General features: G+C 48.1%; 1 protein-coding gene across 1 annotated transcript in view; it reads right to left on the bottom strand.

Annotated features, from left to right (window-relative positions):
* LOC106731291 (uncharacterized) overlaps positions 1–15,753 on the bottom strand; it is a 97,968-nt gene that overhangs the window by 54,861 nt on the left and 27,354 nt on the right. Inside the window, 2 exon segments of the mRNA XM_075904271.1 lie at positions 260–386; positions 3,056–3,135. Coding sequence (XP_075760386.1) covers positions 260–386; positions 3,056–3,135 — 207 coding nt within the window.

Below are 15,753 nucleotides of genomic sequence, written 5' to 3'. Positions count from 1 at the left end.
AAGTGTACATAAGGATGGATAGAGGATGGGAGCCTTAAATTATCCCTGAGTGGGAGGGAAGGGATGGGAGCTTTAAACTGTGCAGGTTAAACCCTGAGTAAATGAAGAGTAAAACCAGGTTTTTGAGAAGTGTGGAAAATGCATAACCAGGGATGAGGAAAGAGAAAAAGCTCCTCCTTAGACTGTGCAGTGGCGAGAAGAAACTAAAGACATGGGCAAAACCACAAGGCAATGAAAGAGTACATGCATGAAATCTTACCCAGCAAGGCCACAGACTCATAGTTCTCCTGCATGACAGCTCTGTACAGGGCTCTCTGAGCAGAGTCCAGCAGAGCCCACTCTTCCCTGGTGAAATACACGGCCACCTCCTCGAAGGTCACCAGCCCCTGGAAGAACAAGAGCCCCCCCAACTCAGTACCAGCTGCACCACTCATGTTCCCGGTATTCATAGGGGAACAGGACCAGGAAATTGGAAGCTCTGAAAGGGACAGGGTAACACAGCCCCACCCGCACCCCACTCAGAGCCGCAAAGAGACATCAGATTATGAGAGACCCCAATGCCTGCCAGTGGACAGCCCTCTTCAGCGGCCACGTGGAGAGCAGAGGCTGAGGCACACGGCATGGCCTGGCCGGGGTTAAAGCCAGGCCTGGCACTGCCTTGACCCCCAGAGTTAGGGTTAGGCCACGGTAGGAGGTGGGGAGGGAGAGAAAGGTCCCAGGCTGGCATGACAGGGTGCAAGAGGGAGAAGGGCCTGGGATGGTGCGCCGGGGGGGAGGTTACAGGGGGGAGAGACGAGACCCAGGCTGGTGGTAGGGTTGCCAGATGTCCCATTTTGAACTAGACAGTCCAGTATTTGAAAGTTCTGTCCGGGAAAAAAATTAAGAAAACACCAGACATATAAAATGTCCGGTATTTTCTAATTAGGTTAGTTTTATTATTATTAGGAGTATCAGTACCTAGTTGCCAACTGCCTGGCTGGTAGACACACTCATGCTGTGTGAGCGTGTCTACCAGCCAGGCAGTACACAACTACGCGAAGGGGGGAGAGGGGCGGGAGGGAATCCCCGGGGCCGGACTTATGCTTCGTCAGGACCATGCACTGGACGGGCAGAGCCCCAGGATCTGAGCGCACCTGGGTCAGTCCCGCTCCACGCCGGCTGATTCTCTTCCCCTGCTCTCCCCACTGGCCAGCCCCGCTCTCCCCAACCCCCTCCTGGCCGGTCCTGCTTCCCATCGGCTGGTCCCCACCCCCCGCCACCTGATCTCCCCCGGCCAGTCCAGCTTCCCGCCGGCTGGTTCATCCTCCCCCCCAACCTCCCCCAGCCAGCTCTGCTCCCCCCGATCTCCCCCAGCCAGCCCCGCTGCCCCCAACACCTCTTCCTCCGCCAGCCCTGCTTCCCACCAGCCAGTCCCCCACCCCCACATCCTTCCAGCCAGCTCCCTGCTCCCATCTGAGGTCAAGTCTGTTCGGTATCTTTTTTTAAGCCAGCTGGTAACCCTAGCTGGTGGGGGGGGGGGGGAGATCCTGGCTGGTGGGAGGGGAAGGGAGAAGACATACTGCCTGGTGGGGGAGGGGCAGAAGAGAAGGGACCCTGGCTGGCGCAGGGGGAGGGAGGGGAGAAGGGACCCTGGCTGGTGGAAGAGAGGGAGAAAGGACCCTGGCTGGTGGAGGAGAGGGAGAAGGGACCCTGGCTGGAGGGAGGGAGATGGGACCCAGGCTGGCGGGAGGGCATGGGAGGAGGGAAAAGAGGGGCCTGGGCTGGCACAGCAGGAGAGGGGGGGAAGGGAGAAGGGGGACCTGGGCTGGTGTGGCCGGGGGTGGGGGGGGAGAAGAGGCCCTGCTAGCGGTGGGGGGAAAAGGAGCCCAGGCTGGCGTGGCCAGGGAGAGAGCCGGGACTGCCTACCCCCGGCGAGAGTGGTGTTGGCAAGATTAGCGACCAGGGGGTACAGCCCCCTAGTAGTATATTAATAACAAAAAGAATGCTGATCATGGTATTGGTCCATTAATAGACACAAATGACAAAATCACCAACAAGAATTCCAAAGAAGTGGAATATTTCCCTACTGGATCTGAAGAAAAGAAGCAGTTGACTTATGTTTACGATGACATTTCTTACACTACAACAGGAACTCATGAGGAAGTTAAATAGCTATCAAAATCAGACGGTTTTTAAAACCAACATTTCCAGTTATCTTCCATTAAGGAATTTTTTAAAAGCAGGCAGAGAAGCTCACTAAACCATCAATGCTGCTTTTCAAATCAGCCTTGGAATTCTGGGGAAACACCAGAAAACTGGAAGAAAGCTAAGGTTGCGTTAATATTTTAAAAGTATGAAAAGGATGAGCAAGATAATGGCTCTCATATCAAACCTGGGCAAGACAATGGAGGGCTGATACTGGATTTAATTAATAAAGAATTAAAAGAGAGTAACGCAATTCATACCAATCCACATCAATTTACGGAAAACAGATTTTCACAAACAAATTGGATTTTTTTGTAGGAGGAGATTAGAAGTTTGGTTGATAAAGAAATAGCATTAACGTAATATACTTTGATTTCTCTAAGCAGTATTTGACTTGGTACAGCATGCTATTCAAACAATTACAATACAAAATTAACATGACATATATTAACTAAATTCAAAACCAGCTGCTACATTTCAAAACCATGGGTGTTTCTAGTGGCATCCCACATAGATTGGCTAATGGCTTGCTTTACAAGGATGTGGAAGAGCACTGACATACATTCTGGGAGAGTGAGAAATAAGGAAATGTATCAGTCAGTTTGGGATGTAGCATAGGGAGTCTGGAAAGTTTTTGCAGCCCTGGCCAGGGGCTGTTTCCTGTTCCACAAATAGGGAATGTCCCAAAGCCAAGAAGTCTGCTCCTTCAAAATGGGCCTAATTTGAGTAAGTTCTGACAGGTTTATCCATTCCCATTCTCCCCCTCCCCCTTCGCCCCAGGTATTTCCCTAGGGCAGCTCACACCCTCCTGTACCTTTACTGCCCCTCTCCCTTGCCAGAACCCCTCCCCAGCTTCATGACAACCCCTTACCTCAGCCTCCGCCACAGCCATTGCCTTTCCCCTAGGAGGATGGGGAAATGTGGAGAAAAACATGGATGTTGATCTGTAGCCTGTCAGGGTGGAAAGGGACATTGGAGACATTTCAGATGGGGCTTTTGTCCGTTGCACACACTGAGTCCCCCCCAGACTTGACATTCAAACCTCTGCCACATTGGGAAACACTTCAGTGACTTTATTAGAGGTAGGTCTTCCTACCAGAATTACACCCTCCCAGGCTGGGTCTACACTAGATCAATGCAAGCTGACTTAGTTGCACAGGTCTCTGCACTTAAATTTATCTCCTAAGCATCCATTATGCAACCCCACATCCCCCAAGCAACTTCGGGTCATTGTGTATCTACTGAGAACACCATAGTGCAAGAGTTAACACCACTATCCCACAACGCCGTACACTGAGCACTTTGATCACAATTGTGAACTCCGCCACTTGCAGGTTGTGGGGCCTGGAAAGCCAAGCCCCACTGAAAACCCTTGTAGCCAGACAGGAACCCCCCTTGTAACATCCATTTTTGCTTGCCTGGATATGGCAGGCTGCTGTGACCGTGAATGGCTGTAAACAGAGATATGCCAATTGCTGACCAAGAGGCTGCCGAGGAGTGCCCTTGACTAAAATCCATATTGATACGAACACACAGCCGTCCGCAGGGGGAAGAATCTCTCGCCCGGAATCAGTGCACCCGCATGGCCCCACAATACGCCAACATTTTTATGGCTGACCTGGAACAACGCTTCCTCAGCTCTCGTCCACTTACACCCCTTCTCTACCTACGCTACATCGATGACATCTTCATCATCTGGACCCATGGGAAGGAGACTCTGGAAGAATTTCGCCATGATTTCAACAGCTTCCACCCCACCATCAACCTCAGCATGGACCAATCTACACGGGAGGTCCATTTCCTGGACACCACGATACAAATAAGTGACGGTCATATCAATACCACCCTATACCGAAAACCTACCGACCGCTATACTTACCTGCATGCCTCCAGTTTCCATCCCGGACACACCACACGATCCATTGTTTACAGCCAAGCACTGAGGTACAACCGCATATGCTCCAACCCCTCAGACAGAGACCTACACCTACAAGACCTTCAACAAGCATTCTGTAAACTGCGATACCCACAGGAGGAAGTGAGGAGACAGATTGACAGAGCCAGACGTGTACCCAGAAGCCTCCTGCTACGGGACAAGCCCAAGAAAGAAACCAACAGAACACCACTGGCCATCACCTACAGTCCCCAGCTAAAACCTCTCCAACGCATCATTAGTGATCTTCAACCCATCCTGGACAATGATCCCTCGCTTTCACAGGCCTTGGGAGGTAGGCCGGTCCTTGCCCACAGACAACCCGCCAACCTGAAGCATATTCTCACCAGCAACTACACACCGCACCATAATAACTCGAACTCAGGAACCAATCCTTGCAACAAACCTCGGTGCCAACTCTGCCCACATATATACACCAGCAACACCATCACAGGACCTAACCAGATCAGCCATACTGTCACTGGTACATTCTCCTGCACATCCACCAACGTAATATATGCCATCATGTGCCAACAATGCCCCATGTGCCAACAATGCCCCATCGGCCAAACAGGACAGTCCCTACGTAAAAGAATCAATGGACACAAATCTGATATTAGGAATGGCAACATACAAAAACCTGTAGGGGAACACTTCAATCTTCCTGGACACACAATTGCAGATCTAAAAGTAGCCATCCTGCAGCAAAAAAACTTCAGGACCAGACTTCAAAGAGAAACTGCTGAGCTACAGTTCATCTTTAAGTTTGACACAATCAACTCTGGATTAAACAAAGACTGTGAATGGCTTGCTAACTACAAAAGCAGCTTCTGCTCTCTTGGAATTCACACCTCCAGATCAGCTGCTAGAAGTGGGCCTCATCCTCCTTGATTGGATCCACCTGGTCATCTCCAGCCTGATCCTGGCCTGCATATTTATTCCTGGCTCTGGAAATTTCCACTACATGCATCTGACGAAGTGGGTCTTTGCCCATGAAAGCTTATGCTCCTACACTTCAGTTAGTCTATAAGGTGCCACAGGACTCCTTGTCGCTTTTGCAGATTCAGACTAACACGGCTACCCCTCTGATACTTGACACCTCATATTCGTCTTTCCTAGGAATTGAGGGACCGGCCCTGGCTTGACCTGCTGGAGTCGAGAGGCACAGAAAGGGGTAAAACTTGTACCTGGCTGTGGTCCTTTGTCTTAAGTGAACACATAGACTTAGAGCTCTTTAAAGATTAAGCTGTCACTTGGTACCATTATTTCTATTTTCTATCTTTATTTTCTTTGTAACCATTTTTGAGATCTATATTTGCTAGCAGTTAAGAAATAGAGCAATAGCCATTGAACCATATGATTTATAAACTCTCTTTAATAAACCTGTAACTGTTTAAGTTTTAACCTGACTACTTCAGTTGCTGTAACAGAACCAAGCACAATTTAAAAGAACTTCAGCCGGTCATAAGGGACAGGTATAGGAAGAGCTTGGGCGTTTTGGATTGTGTCACTCCCAGGTGACAGATCTGTTGGGGCATCTCTCAGTCTTCCCTAGACTGCTCGCTGCAAAGGGATCCTGTATCCTAGCAGCTGAAATCTGAGATGTAATAAGCTCTTCCTATAAACTCTGGGGCGTCTGTCAGCCTGTTGGCTGCCCTCTGTGATGGGACCCCGGTCCTAGCGGTAAAGACACGGACGTTAAACCTTTTCTCAGTAACACACACACACACACACACACACACACACACACACACACACACACACACACACACACACACACACACACACACACACACACACACACACACACACAGCCCTGACCGTCAGCTGACAACTCTGCAAGATTTTGAAAATCTTTTTCCTGCCCCAGCTGACCATGACATGAAATGTTACCATCTGTGAACAGACTGCACGGGGGCTGCAAGAGAAGAGAAACCACTGGAATCAGCAGCAGAGCCACATGCAAGCAAAAGAGCCCAAGGCAGAACAGTCCATAGGCCCCCTAGAACAGACGGGCACCACATCCCCTATAGTAGAAGCAAGAAGAACCTTTTCGCTTCTTCCCAGTCTCCTCCTGTCTGTTTCTGTGGGTCATTTTCTCTAATACATATTACAAAGCCACATAGATCTCAACTTTCAGCTCTTCCCCATAGGTATCCATCCAGCTGCCTTTCCCATCCACCTGGGATTGGTGCAAGCTCCAGAGCTGCTTCAGAATGTATTTATGTTTCAGACACCACCCATCCTCTTCCCCATTAGCTCAACAAAGGAGTTTCTTCCCATCAGCTTTGGGGAGGATGAAGCAGAATGAACAACAGTTATGTAACTGTTATCATTAGCTGAAGGCTCTGTGTCTGGAACCTGCCATGCAATGTCTTAGCACTGAAGAATTTCCTCTTCTCTTCCTTCCCCAGACCTGATGCCCTACTAACCACTCAAAGTCTGTTTTATTATTATTACTATTTTAAAGGTATTTCCAGACAACTGGTCAAAAACTAGGAATGTATCAGAAGGTACTTGAGCCTGCAAATGCCGTAACTCAGGTTCCAGAAGATGATAAAGAGCCTAGCTACAAGAATGAAACATCAAAAGGAAAACTGTTTATTGGGAGAAAATTATGTGGATGAAGACATGGATATGTCTGAAGAACAACTGTACAATTCCTCTTTCTTCAAGACTCCCTTTTGCCTTTTAGTAGACCAATTTGACAAGTAAATTCCCAAGCTGTTTGTTACGTTGGATCTTGCTAGAAAAAGAAATATTAGCTTAGCTAATCTTTGTGTCTAGCCTGGTTAACTAGGTTTAGAATGTATTGCCCAAGAATACGGTACAGAAAGCTGTAGTTAGTGAAATCTAGAGTTGCCAGTGAGATTTTCTTTCTTTATATTTTCTAATAAAACACCCCTTATTTTGGAACAACATGGTCACAACACTATAAAGATGATGCCATAATTCTATTCCCTATTTTACTTCATCATAATTCAGTTTTCTCAAGGGAACCCCATCTATATTTGTTTTTTCAAAAAACTGATGTTCCAGTGAGTTCAATGAGGATTACTCCAAAATCTGATCTTTTTTGGTAATTTGGAATCCAATCTGCATCCTTGCTGAAAAAAATATAAATGATTAACTGAGAAGAATAACTAATCAAAATAATTTTTGGATTTTGTTTCAGGATCCCATTTAAGCATAAGAAATTCTATCTGCAACCATTTCAGAGTCATCCATTGCTACTTTTAGCAGCAGTACTGCAACTAAACATATTTCAGACAGCAAAATATCAAAAGTGGGTGAAAGATTTCAATCCAGTAAAACCACCACCCTGGATGGGTTTGTAGTGTGATCCTGCGAATACCGACAAGAAACCACAGATGAAAAGATTTGCTCGGTGCACTTATGCCAAAAATTCTCCTTTTTGCATTGTTAATAATAAACACCTTCATTCACATGGTGGAATCCTTATGACCAGGCTAAACTCCACATGGTAGAGCAGACATTGGTGGAAGGCTGAAATATACAGTGTACGAGAAGGAACTTAAACAGCGTGCAAGAAATATTGAGGGAAATTTTGCTAGCTTAAGCTTTGATGGGTGGAGCAATGTACACAATGATCCAGTAATATGTGCCTGTGCGACAACAGAAAATAGGGTTGCACATCTTTCAGAAACAACCGACACATTGGGAAATGCCCACATAACAGAATATTTACAACAGGAGCGGGAAACCTTTTTTGAGTCGTGGGCCGCTGATCCACGGAAAAAAAAAAATCAATCAGGGGCTGCACACAAGTGAGAAGCCAGAACAAAACCCCTCACTGACAGTGGCCTCTGAGAAGCAGAAAGATACTCCCCACATTCACCCCATACACAGAGCCTAAGGGGGCCCAGGCAACTAGATTTTGTGTACAGTGCGGGGGGACAACCTGGAGCGCCAACATGGGCTCCACAATGTTGGACATCTGAGCCTCAGGGGCTGGATCCAAGTAAGCCAGGGGCCGCATCCAGGGTTCCCCTGATTTAAAAGAAATGCCAGTGAAAGCTGTCATGTGTGCAGTACAGACAGTGCTGCAGGCGCAATTAGGCTTGCCAGATAGTTTCACAAAAAATACCGTACATGGCGGGGAAAAAAATTAGTTGAGCAAAAAAAAAAAAAAAAAAAAAAAAAAAAAAAAAGGAAAAGAAAAATGTAGAGGATCTGCTCAGTGTACTGAAAGCTATTATCCATAGCAGGGCTACTCAATTTTGGAAGCCCTGGGGCCGGGGGCCACGGCGATGCGATACAGCACATGCTGAGGGCCTCAACTTAACTGTGGTTCCATATACATGCAAATATATATGCAAATAGCTTCTTTCACACTGACGGGCATGAATACAAAGATTAAGGCAAGACTACACAACACACAGGCCCCATTTAAGTCAGTTCTGGTGATATTAATAAAATGTAATATTTACCCGATTTCCACCCATATGACAGCACTTTTAATGAGCATTATATTGACTACTTTTTTGTTTTGACTCCCACCCGTGGGTCGCATGTTGAGCCCTGAGTAAACCCAAACCGCACTGCGGGCTGCAAATGGGCTGTTAAGGAGCCCTGATCCATAGCCTTAAAGTAACTTCAGGGTGACAGCTGCTGCATTGCTTATTTGCTATTGAAATCTGGAAAGCACTTCAAGAGACATTAACTTTCTGGTGAGGTATTTTTGTCAAACTGCAGGCAATAAAGAAGCAAATGGAGCAAACACTAACTCCACTTTCTTGAGCCCAAATATAAAGGTAGATGCCAAATTTCTGAAGATGACGCCACTGCCATGGCATGGGCATCTCAAAAAATCACTCCTCAGTTTGCCTGTCATAAAAAATTTCAGGGCTGGAGTGAGACCATTTAATCAGTACACATTTGCTGGCGAAGTTTTGGACAGTCACTCTCCTGAATTGGTGGGAATCATTAGCCAGGCACTTTGAAACAGAGTTCCTTCAGAGGCTAAGTCAACATTTCCCAATAGCAGCTTCCTCTGCAGACAGAAAATATTTTCATTGTTTGGTATTTACGCAAATCTAAGAAATGAACTTGGAGTTGAAAAATCAAGAAAACTTGTATTTTTTTTTCAGTCTATGAACCAAAATGACAGTGGGAGTGGGGAAGATGAGATCCAATTCTAGAAGTTTTAAGGACACCATACAGTTAGTGTTCTGAGGGCTTGTTTTGTGTTAATAAAAATTGAAAATTAAAAAAGTTTAAGGACAACCATCTGCTGACAACTCAAGGGACTGCTGCAATTGCAAATGTGAAACATTTTTGTAACGTTTAATATTTAGTTTAATAAAATGTGTTATTATGCTTGTGTGTATGATTTAGTTCTTACTATTTCTAATACACTGCTGCTGCATCTACAGCTTGACACAGTAATGAGTATTACATACTATTTCCTAAATTAATAAAAATCAAGTTATCTAAAAAATATGCCCACGGCTACAGCCCTTGACCTAAAAAGCATAGAAGGACATAATCGAAGGAGCTGCTTGGGGGAAATTTCCCCTCTCATTGTACCTGAGGGTAGCCACAACCTTGTTAATCAGCGGTTTGACACCCCGGCCTTAGCGGTTTGACACCCCGGCAGTCTCCCTTAGGAGTGCACCATTAAATGTGCCAGCCTAAGCTGTCTGTGGGGGTGAGCCCCATGACTCTGAACGCTTCTGCCTCAGGGGCTCCCTTAGGAGTTCAACTGAGTTTACCCTTTATGGGAGCAACACAACCCGCCTTTCCCAGTGGCCCAGTGAGGGAAGGGAATCCTGTATACTAAGTTAAACCCGCTTGTGCGCCAATCCATACAGACTTTGAGGAAAGTCAAGGCTCCCACTCTTTGAGTGGAGACAGGACTCTGGCACAGTCCCATCTGCATCCGCAAGGCAGAGCCAAAGTCCCACCACATAGGACAGCAGCCCAGCATCCTGAGCCCACCTTCTTTGGTTGAAGCTGGAACAACTTAATGCCAGTGCCCCCTGTGGAGTGAGTAATCACCCTGTTTGCCACCCCCTAATACCAGGGTTGGCTTTTCTATGCAGAAAGAACTTAGGAATGGCTATACTGGGTCAGACCAAAGGTCCCTCTAGAACAGTGTCCTGTCTGCCCACAGTGGCCAATGCCAGATGGCCCAGAGGGAATGAACACAACAGGGAATCATCACATGATTCCTCCCCTGTCATCCATTTCCAGACAAACAGAGGCCAGGGACACCATTCCTACCCATCCTGGCTAATAATGGCCATTGATGGACCTGACCTCCATGTATTTATCTAGCTCTTTTTTGAACTCTGTTAAAGACAGTTGTTGGACACAGATGGAACCTGGAGTTTTTATACTGTGGTGGAAGGGGCTCAGAAAGAAAAAGGTTAAGAGCTTTAAGTCATATTGTGGGGGATTCACCCCTTCCCCCAATCATTAGTGCCCCTCTCAGAGGCAAGGACTCACAGTAATTTGCCAATCACTTTTTGGGCAGAGCTGTGGAATTTGGATCATGTGTTATCATCATCCTGCTGGTACCAGGTTGCCACACACATTTTATCAAGAGAATAATGACCAGCATATGATGAGTTTTCAGCCAATCCCTCCCAAGGCACACCTTATACAACAATTACAGGGCATCCTCACTATAAGTCGCCCCAGCATATATCCGTTAAACACTAAAGTTGTTGACAGTTTAACAGGAGAGGGGGTCCAGAAGGAAGAGTCAAATTTCCATGCCCTGTCCCATCTCGAACACCAGGGACCCGGCTAGGGCCAGCTTTAGGACGATTCGCCAGATACCCCTGAATCAGGCCTCACGCCTAAAAGGGCCCTGCGCCCTAAACCCGGAAGTGTGCTGTGCGCACTGTGGGAGGTGGCGTCGGCCCTGGAGGAGGAGTGCGGCGGCTTCTGTGCAGCGCAGGAGGGGGAGTCGGCCCATGGGGGTGGCTGGAAGGTGGGACTCTGCCCTGCAGCTGGGGAGTTAAAGGGGCTGTGAGTTTTTTCTTTGTGTGTGCGGTTTTTTTTGTTTGGTTGGTTGGTTGGTTTTTTGTGCTCAACCAAAATTTGGTTCGAACTGGGCCCCACACTTCCTAAAGCTGGCACAGCGCAGGGGGAAAGGGTCCGTGTGGTGACCATCTGTCATGGGCTATGCATATGGCTCTGTGGCAGAGGCCGTGCAAGTCTGACTTCTTCAGCAGCCAGAGGGACTGAGTCCCGGTCAGGTGCTCAGGAAGCCCAGGGGCAGTTGGGCAGGGGATGGGGTCTGCCTGGGAAGTCGTCTCAGGGTGGGAGCTTCCGCAACCTAGCAGGGACCCTGCAGCTGAGATTCAGTCAGAGCACTTCTAGTACCAGGGCAGCGACTGTATGTGCCACACGGCAGTGTGCAGGGCACCACGGTCCCAGCCTCAGCAGGTGACCCGCGGGGTAGAGCCAGGAGCGTCCCGTCCCCGCCATGGGGCCAGGCACTGGGAAGGGCTGTGCCCAGGGGGAAAGAAGTGGCTACACTAGGCACAGCCGGAGGAGACTGGGGAACCCCCCAGCTGGGAAGGAGAAATGGGGGGAGACGTGGCTACGCTAGGCTCGGCCGGAGGGGGCAGGGGACCCCCCCAGCTGGGAAGGAGAAATGGGGGGGACATGGCTACGCTAGGCTCGGCCGGAGGGGGCAGGGGACCCCCCCAGCTGGGAAGGAGAAATGGGGGGGACATGGCTACGCTAGGCTCGGCAGGAGGGGACCCTCCCAGCTGGGAAGGAGAAATGGGGGGGACATGGCTACGCTAGGCTCGGCCGGAGGGGGCAGGGGACCCCCCCCAGCTGGGAAGGAGAAATGGGGGGGACATGGCTACGCTAGGCTCGGACGGAGGGGGCAGGGAACCCCCCCCAGCTGGGAAGGAGAAATGGGGGGGCGCTCGCCGCGGCAGCTGACGTGGGGCGAGCCCCTGCCCTGCAAAGAGCCGCTGCCAGTGGCCGCGCAGGACGGAGCTGCGGGGGCAGTGCCGGGGGTGGGGTGGGGGGGGTGGGGCGGGCCGCGGAGCAGGGGCGGGGCGGAGCGGGGCCCAGTGCCGGGCTGCCCCTCCACACTCGCACTCACCCGCTCCCGGGCCGCCGGACTCTCTCCAGCCCGCGCCCGCAGGGGGAAAGGCCCAGCATCGACCCGCGCATGCCCAGCAGTGGGGTTAGGGGCGGCACTTCCTCGGGTTTCTGTGCTGCGCGGTGAGCGAGGGCGGGGGGAGTAGCACGGTGCCAGGGCGCGGGGCATGGCGGGATGCTACGCCAGGGATGGCCTGGCTCTGGGGGCAGGGGGAAGGCCCAGGGCTGGAGCGAAGTCTTGTCCCTCTGGGCTGTTGAGCACTGGGGGACGGCGGCCAGGGACGGCTTTAGGAAGTGCAGGGCCCAATTCGAACGGTTTTGGCCGGCCCCTCGCCACCACCCAGGATTTTTTGTTAAGCAAAAACAAAAACAAGACACAACAAGCCACAACCACACACGAATATCACACCAGAAGTAGATCTGATCAAAATGTATATCGATAGAGTTGAACCTTAAAAAAATCTCATCCTTTACTGTGCCAAATTTTACCCAAAATTAAATCAGTTGCCTTAAGTGTAGGTCAAATATTTTCAATTGCAAACTCCAATTTTTTCAATAAAGTTTAAAGTTTGATTTTTAAAAAGTTACCAGAGACCATTGCAGTTTTCTGTTACATTGATTTACTTTTTAAATAGCAAAAATGGAGTCTTTGTTAAGAAAGTGTCAGTTCTATGGTCAAATTCCAGTCCTCAGGGATTTCAGCACCAATGATTTCACTAGGTACATAAGAATGGCCGTACTGGGTCAGACCAAAGGTCCATCTAGCCCAGTATCCTGTCTGCCGACAGTGGCCAGCACCAGGTGCCCCACAGAGGGTGGACAGAAGACAATGATCAAGCAATTTGTCTCCTGCCATCTCTCTCCAGCCTCTGACAAACAGAGGCCAAGGACACCATTTTATCCGCTGGCTAATAGCCTTTTATGGATCTAACCTCCATGAAATTATCTAGCTTCTCTTTAAACTCTATTATAGTCCTAGCCTTCACAGCCTCCTCTGGCAAGGAGTTCCACAGGTTGACTACACGCTGTGTGAAGAAGAACTTCCTTTTATTAGTTTTAAAACTGCTCCCCATTAATTTCATTTGGTGTCCTCTAGTTCTTCTATTTAGGGAACTAATGAATAACTTTTCTTTATTCGCCCTCTCCACACCACTCATGATTTTATAGACCTCTATCACATCCCCCCTCAGTCGCCTCTTTTCTAAACTGAAAAGTCCCAGTCGCTTTAACCTCTCCTCATATGGAACCTGTTCCAAACCCCTAATCATTTTAGTTGCCCTTTTCTGAACCCTTTCCAAGGCCAAAATATCTTTTTTGAGGTGAGAAGACCACATCTGTACACAGTATTCAAGATGTGGGCGTACCATAGTTTTATACAGGGGCAGTAAGATATTCTGGGTCTTATTTTCTATCCCTTTCCTAATAATTCCTAGCATCCTATTTGCCTTTTTGACCGCCACTGCACACTGTGTGGAAGTTTTCAGAGAACTGTCCACAATAACTCCAAGATCTCTTTCCTGATTTGTCGTAGCCAAATTAGCCCCCATCATACTGTACGTATAGTTGGGGTTATTTTTCCCAATGTGCATTACTTTACACTTATCCACAGCTCTGCCTGTCTACCTGTCCCTGCATGCGGAACTGGAAGCATTTCCGAGAATGCCACCATAGAGCTCCTGGATTTCAGTCTCCTTCCTAGCAGCCTAAATTTGGCCTCCAGGACATCTCTCCTACCCTTTCCTATGTCATTGGTACCTACATGTACCACGACCACCAGCTCCTCCCCAGCACTACACATAAGTCTGTCTAGATGCCTCGAGAGATCTGCAACCTTCGCACCAGGCAGGCAAGTGACCATACGGTTCAACATCCTCTGGGAGGAGGGTCCCAATTACGGGATGGTTTCCCTCTGCTCCCATTGAATGCTATGTTCCCTTGAGACTTTCATCCTCCTTAAGAGCACTGGGGCTCTCAGACTGAAGGTGGGACAGTACTACAGTGTCCCGGAAAGTCTCATCAACATAGCTCTCTACCTCCCTTAGCTCCTCCAGTTCAGCCACCCTGGCCTCCAAAGCCCGAACTCTGTCTTTGAGGGTCAGGAGCTCCTTGCAACGGGTGCACACATAAGCCACCCACCCACAGGGCAGGTAATCATACATGTTACACTCGACGCAATAAACAGGATAGCCCCCACTCTGCTGCTGGGCTTCTGTCTCCATTTTTCTAATGAATAAGCTTAAGTGTAAACTGGGATTCTTTTTAAATCTCTGTAATATAGATTATTCTAAGAGTTATGTCTTAAAGAAGGTCAGAAGTCACTAGTGCCCTCTAACCTCCCTCTCCAAAATCTCCTGTTCGCAAGCTCCCTGGTCGCTGAGTCACAGGCTTATATAGCTCTGGTAGCCCCTCCCCCTGACTGAGGCTCAGCCAATTAACAGAGGCTTCTAGATTTCAAACCTTTTAGAAGCTCCCTCAAACAAACAATCAATCAAACAAACCAACCATCAAACAAACCAACCAACCAAACACAAGCTCAGCACACAGCAAATAACTCCCCCACACACAAACACACACTCCAGATAGCCACTTACCACAAGAGTCCCATTTTTACTCCTCTTTTACCTGGAGAACTCCCTCTCCAAACTCTCCTGTTAGCTGTTCCTGTTCGCAAGGTCTTTAACCTTCTAATCATACAGTATGGATAACAACATTTCATTCTCCCAGCTTCAAGTCTTAAGTGAATTTCAACCCAAAGAGCCAAAATTGATCACCTTGACACAGCAAGTGTGTCTACTGATCTCTGTGGCAAAGCAGGTTGTCTATATAAATAAGGTCTGCTCTTGAAGCCTTTTCCTACAGTTGATTAGCAGATGGCAGTAGATAGCTCATTCAGACCACTGGCTGATGATAGTTAGTCACCCTGACCAGTCATTAACCAGAGTCATGGACTCACCCTACTCTCCATTGTCTCTATGATTCTCTGATGACCTGTGACAAAAAAGGAGGGTAGAAAGGGAAACTGAAGAGGAAGACCTCTCTAAATTCACCAATCAAAGAATAGTATTGCCAACCCCAAAATCACAAGGAACGCCTACACAAAGTTATGAGAATGGTCTACAAATCATAAGATTTTTAAAAAATAAAACATGTTGGATTTTTATTGGCCTTTTGCTTCTTGAGTATTTAGGGTTCATGTTGTAAAGCTTTCCTCCTTAGCTGTAAGGCCCAGAAGTAGAGAGAACTTTTTTAAAATGAAAGCTGAGAATCCTACATGATCAGTTGACTCCAGGCCCTTAGAAAAACATAGTGGCTATGTCTAGACTGGTATGATTTTCAGCAAATGCATTTAACGGAAAAGTTTTCCATTAAAAGCATTTGCGGAAAAGAGTGTCTAGATTGGTATGGACGCTTTTCCACAAAAGCACTTTTTGCGGAAAAGTGTCCGTGCCAATATAGACGTGGTTTTGCGCAAGAAAGCCCCAATCGCCATTTTCGCGATCAGGACTTTTTTGTGCAAAACAATACCACGTTGTCTACACTGG

Source organism: Pelodiscus sinensis, chromosome 20, assembly GCF_049634645.1.
Source record: "Pelodiscus sinensis isolate JC-2024 chromosome 20, ASM4963464v1, whole genome shotgun sequence".
Taxonomy (NCBI): Eukaryota; Metazoa; Chordata; order Testudines; family Trionychidae; genus Pelodiscus; species Pelodiscus sinensis.
Note: the sequence above shows the minus strand (reverse complement) of the source record. Positions and strands in the feature narration are given on the sequence as shown.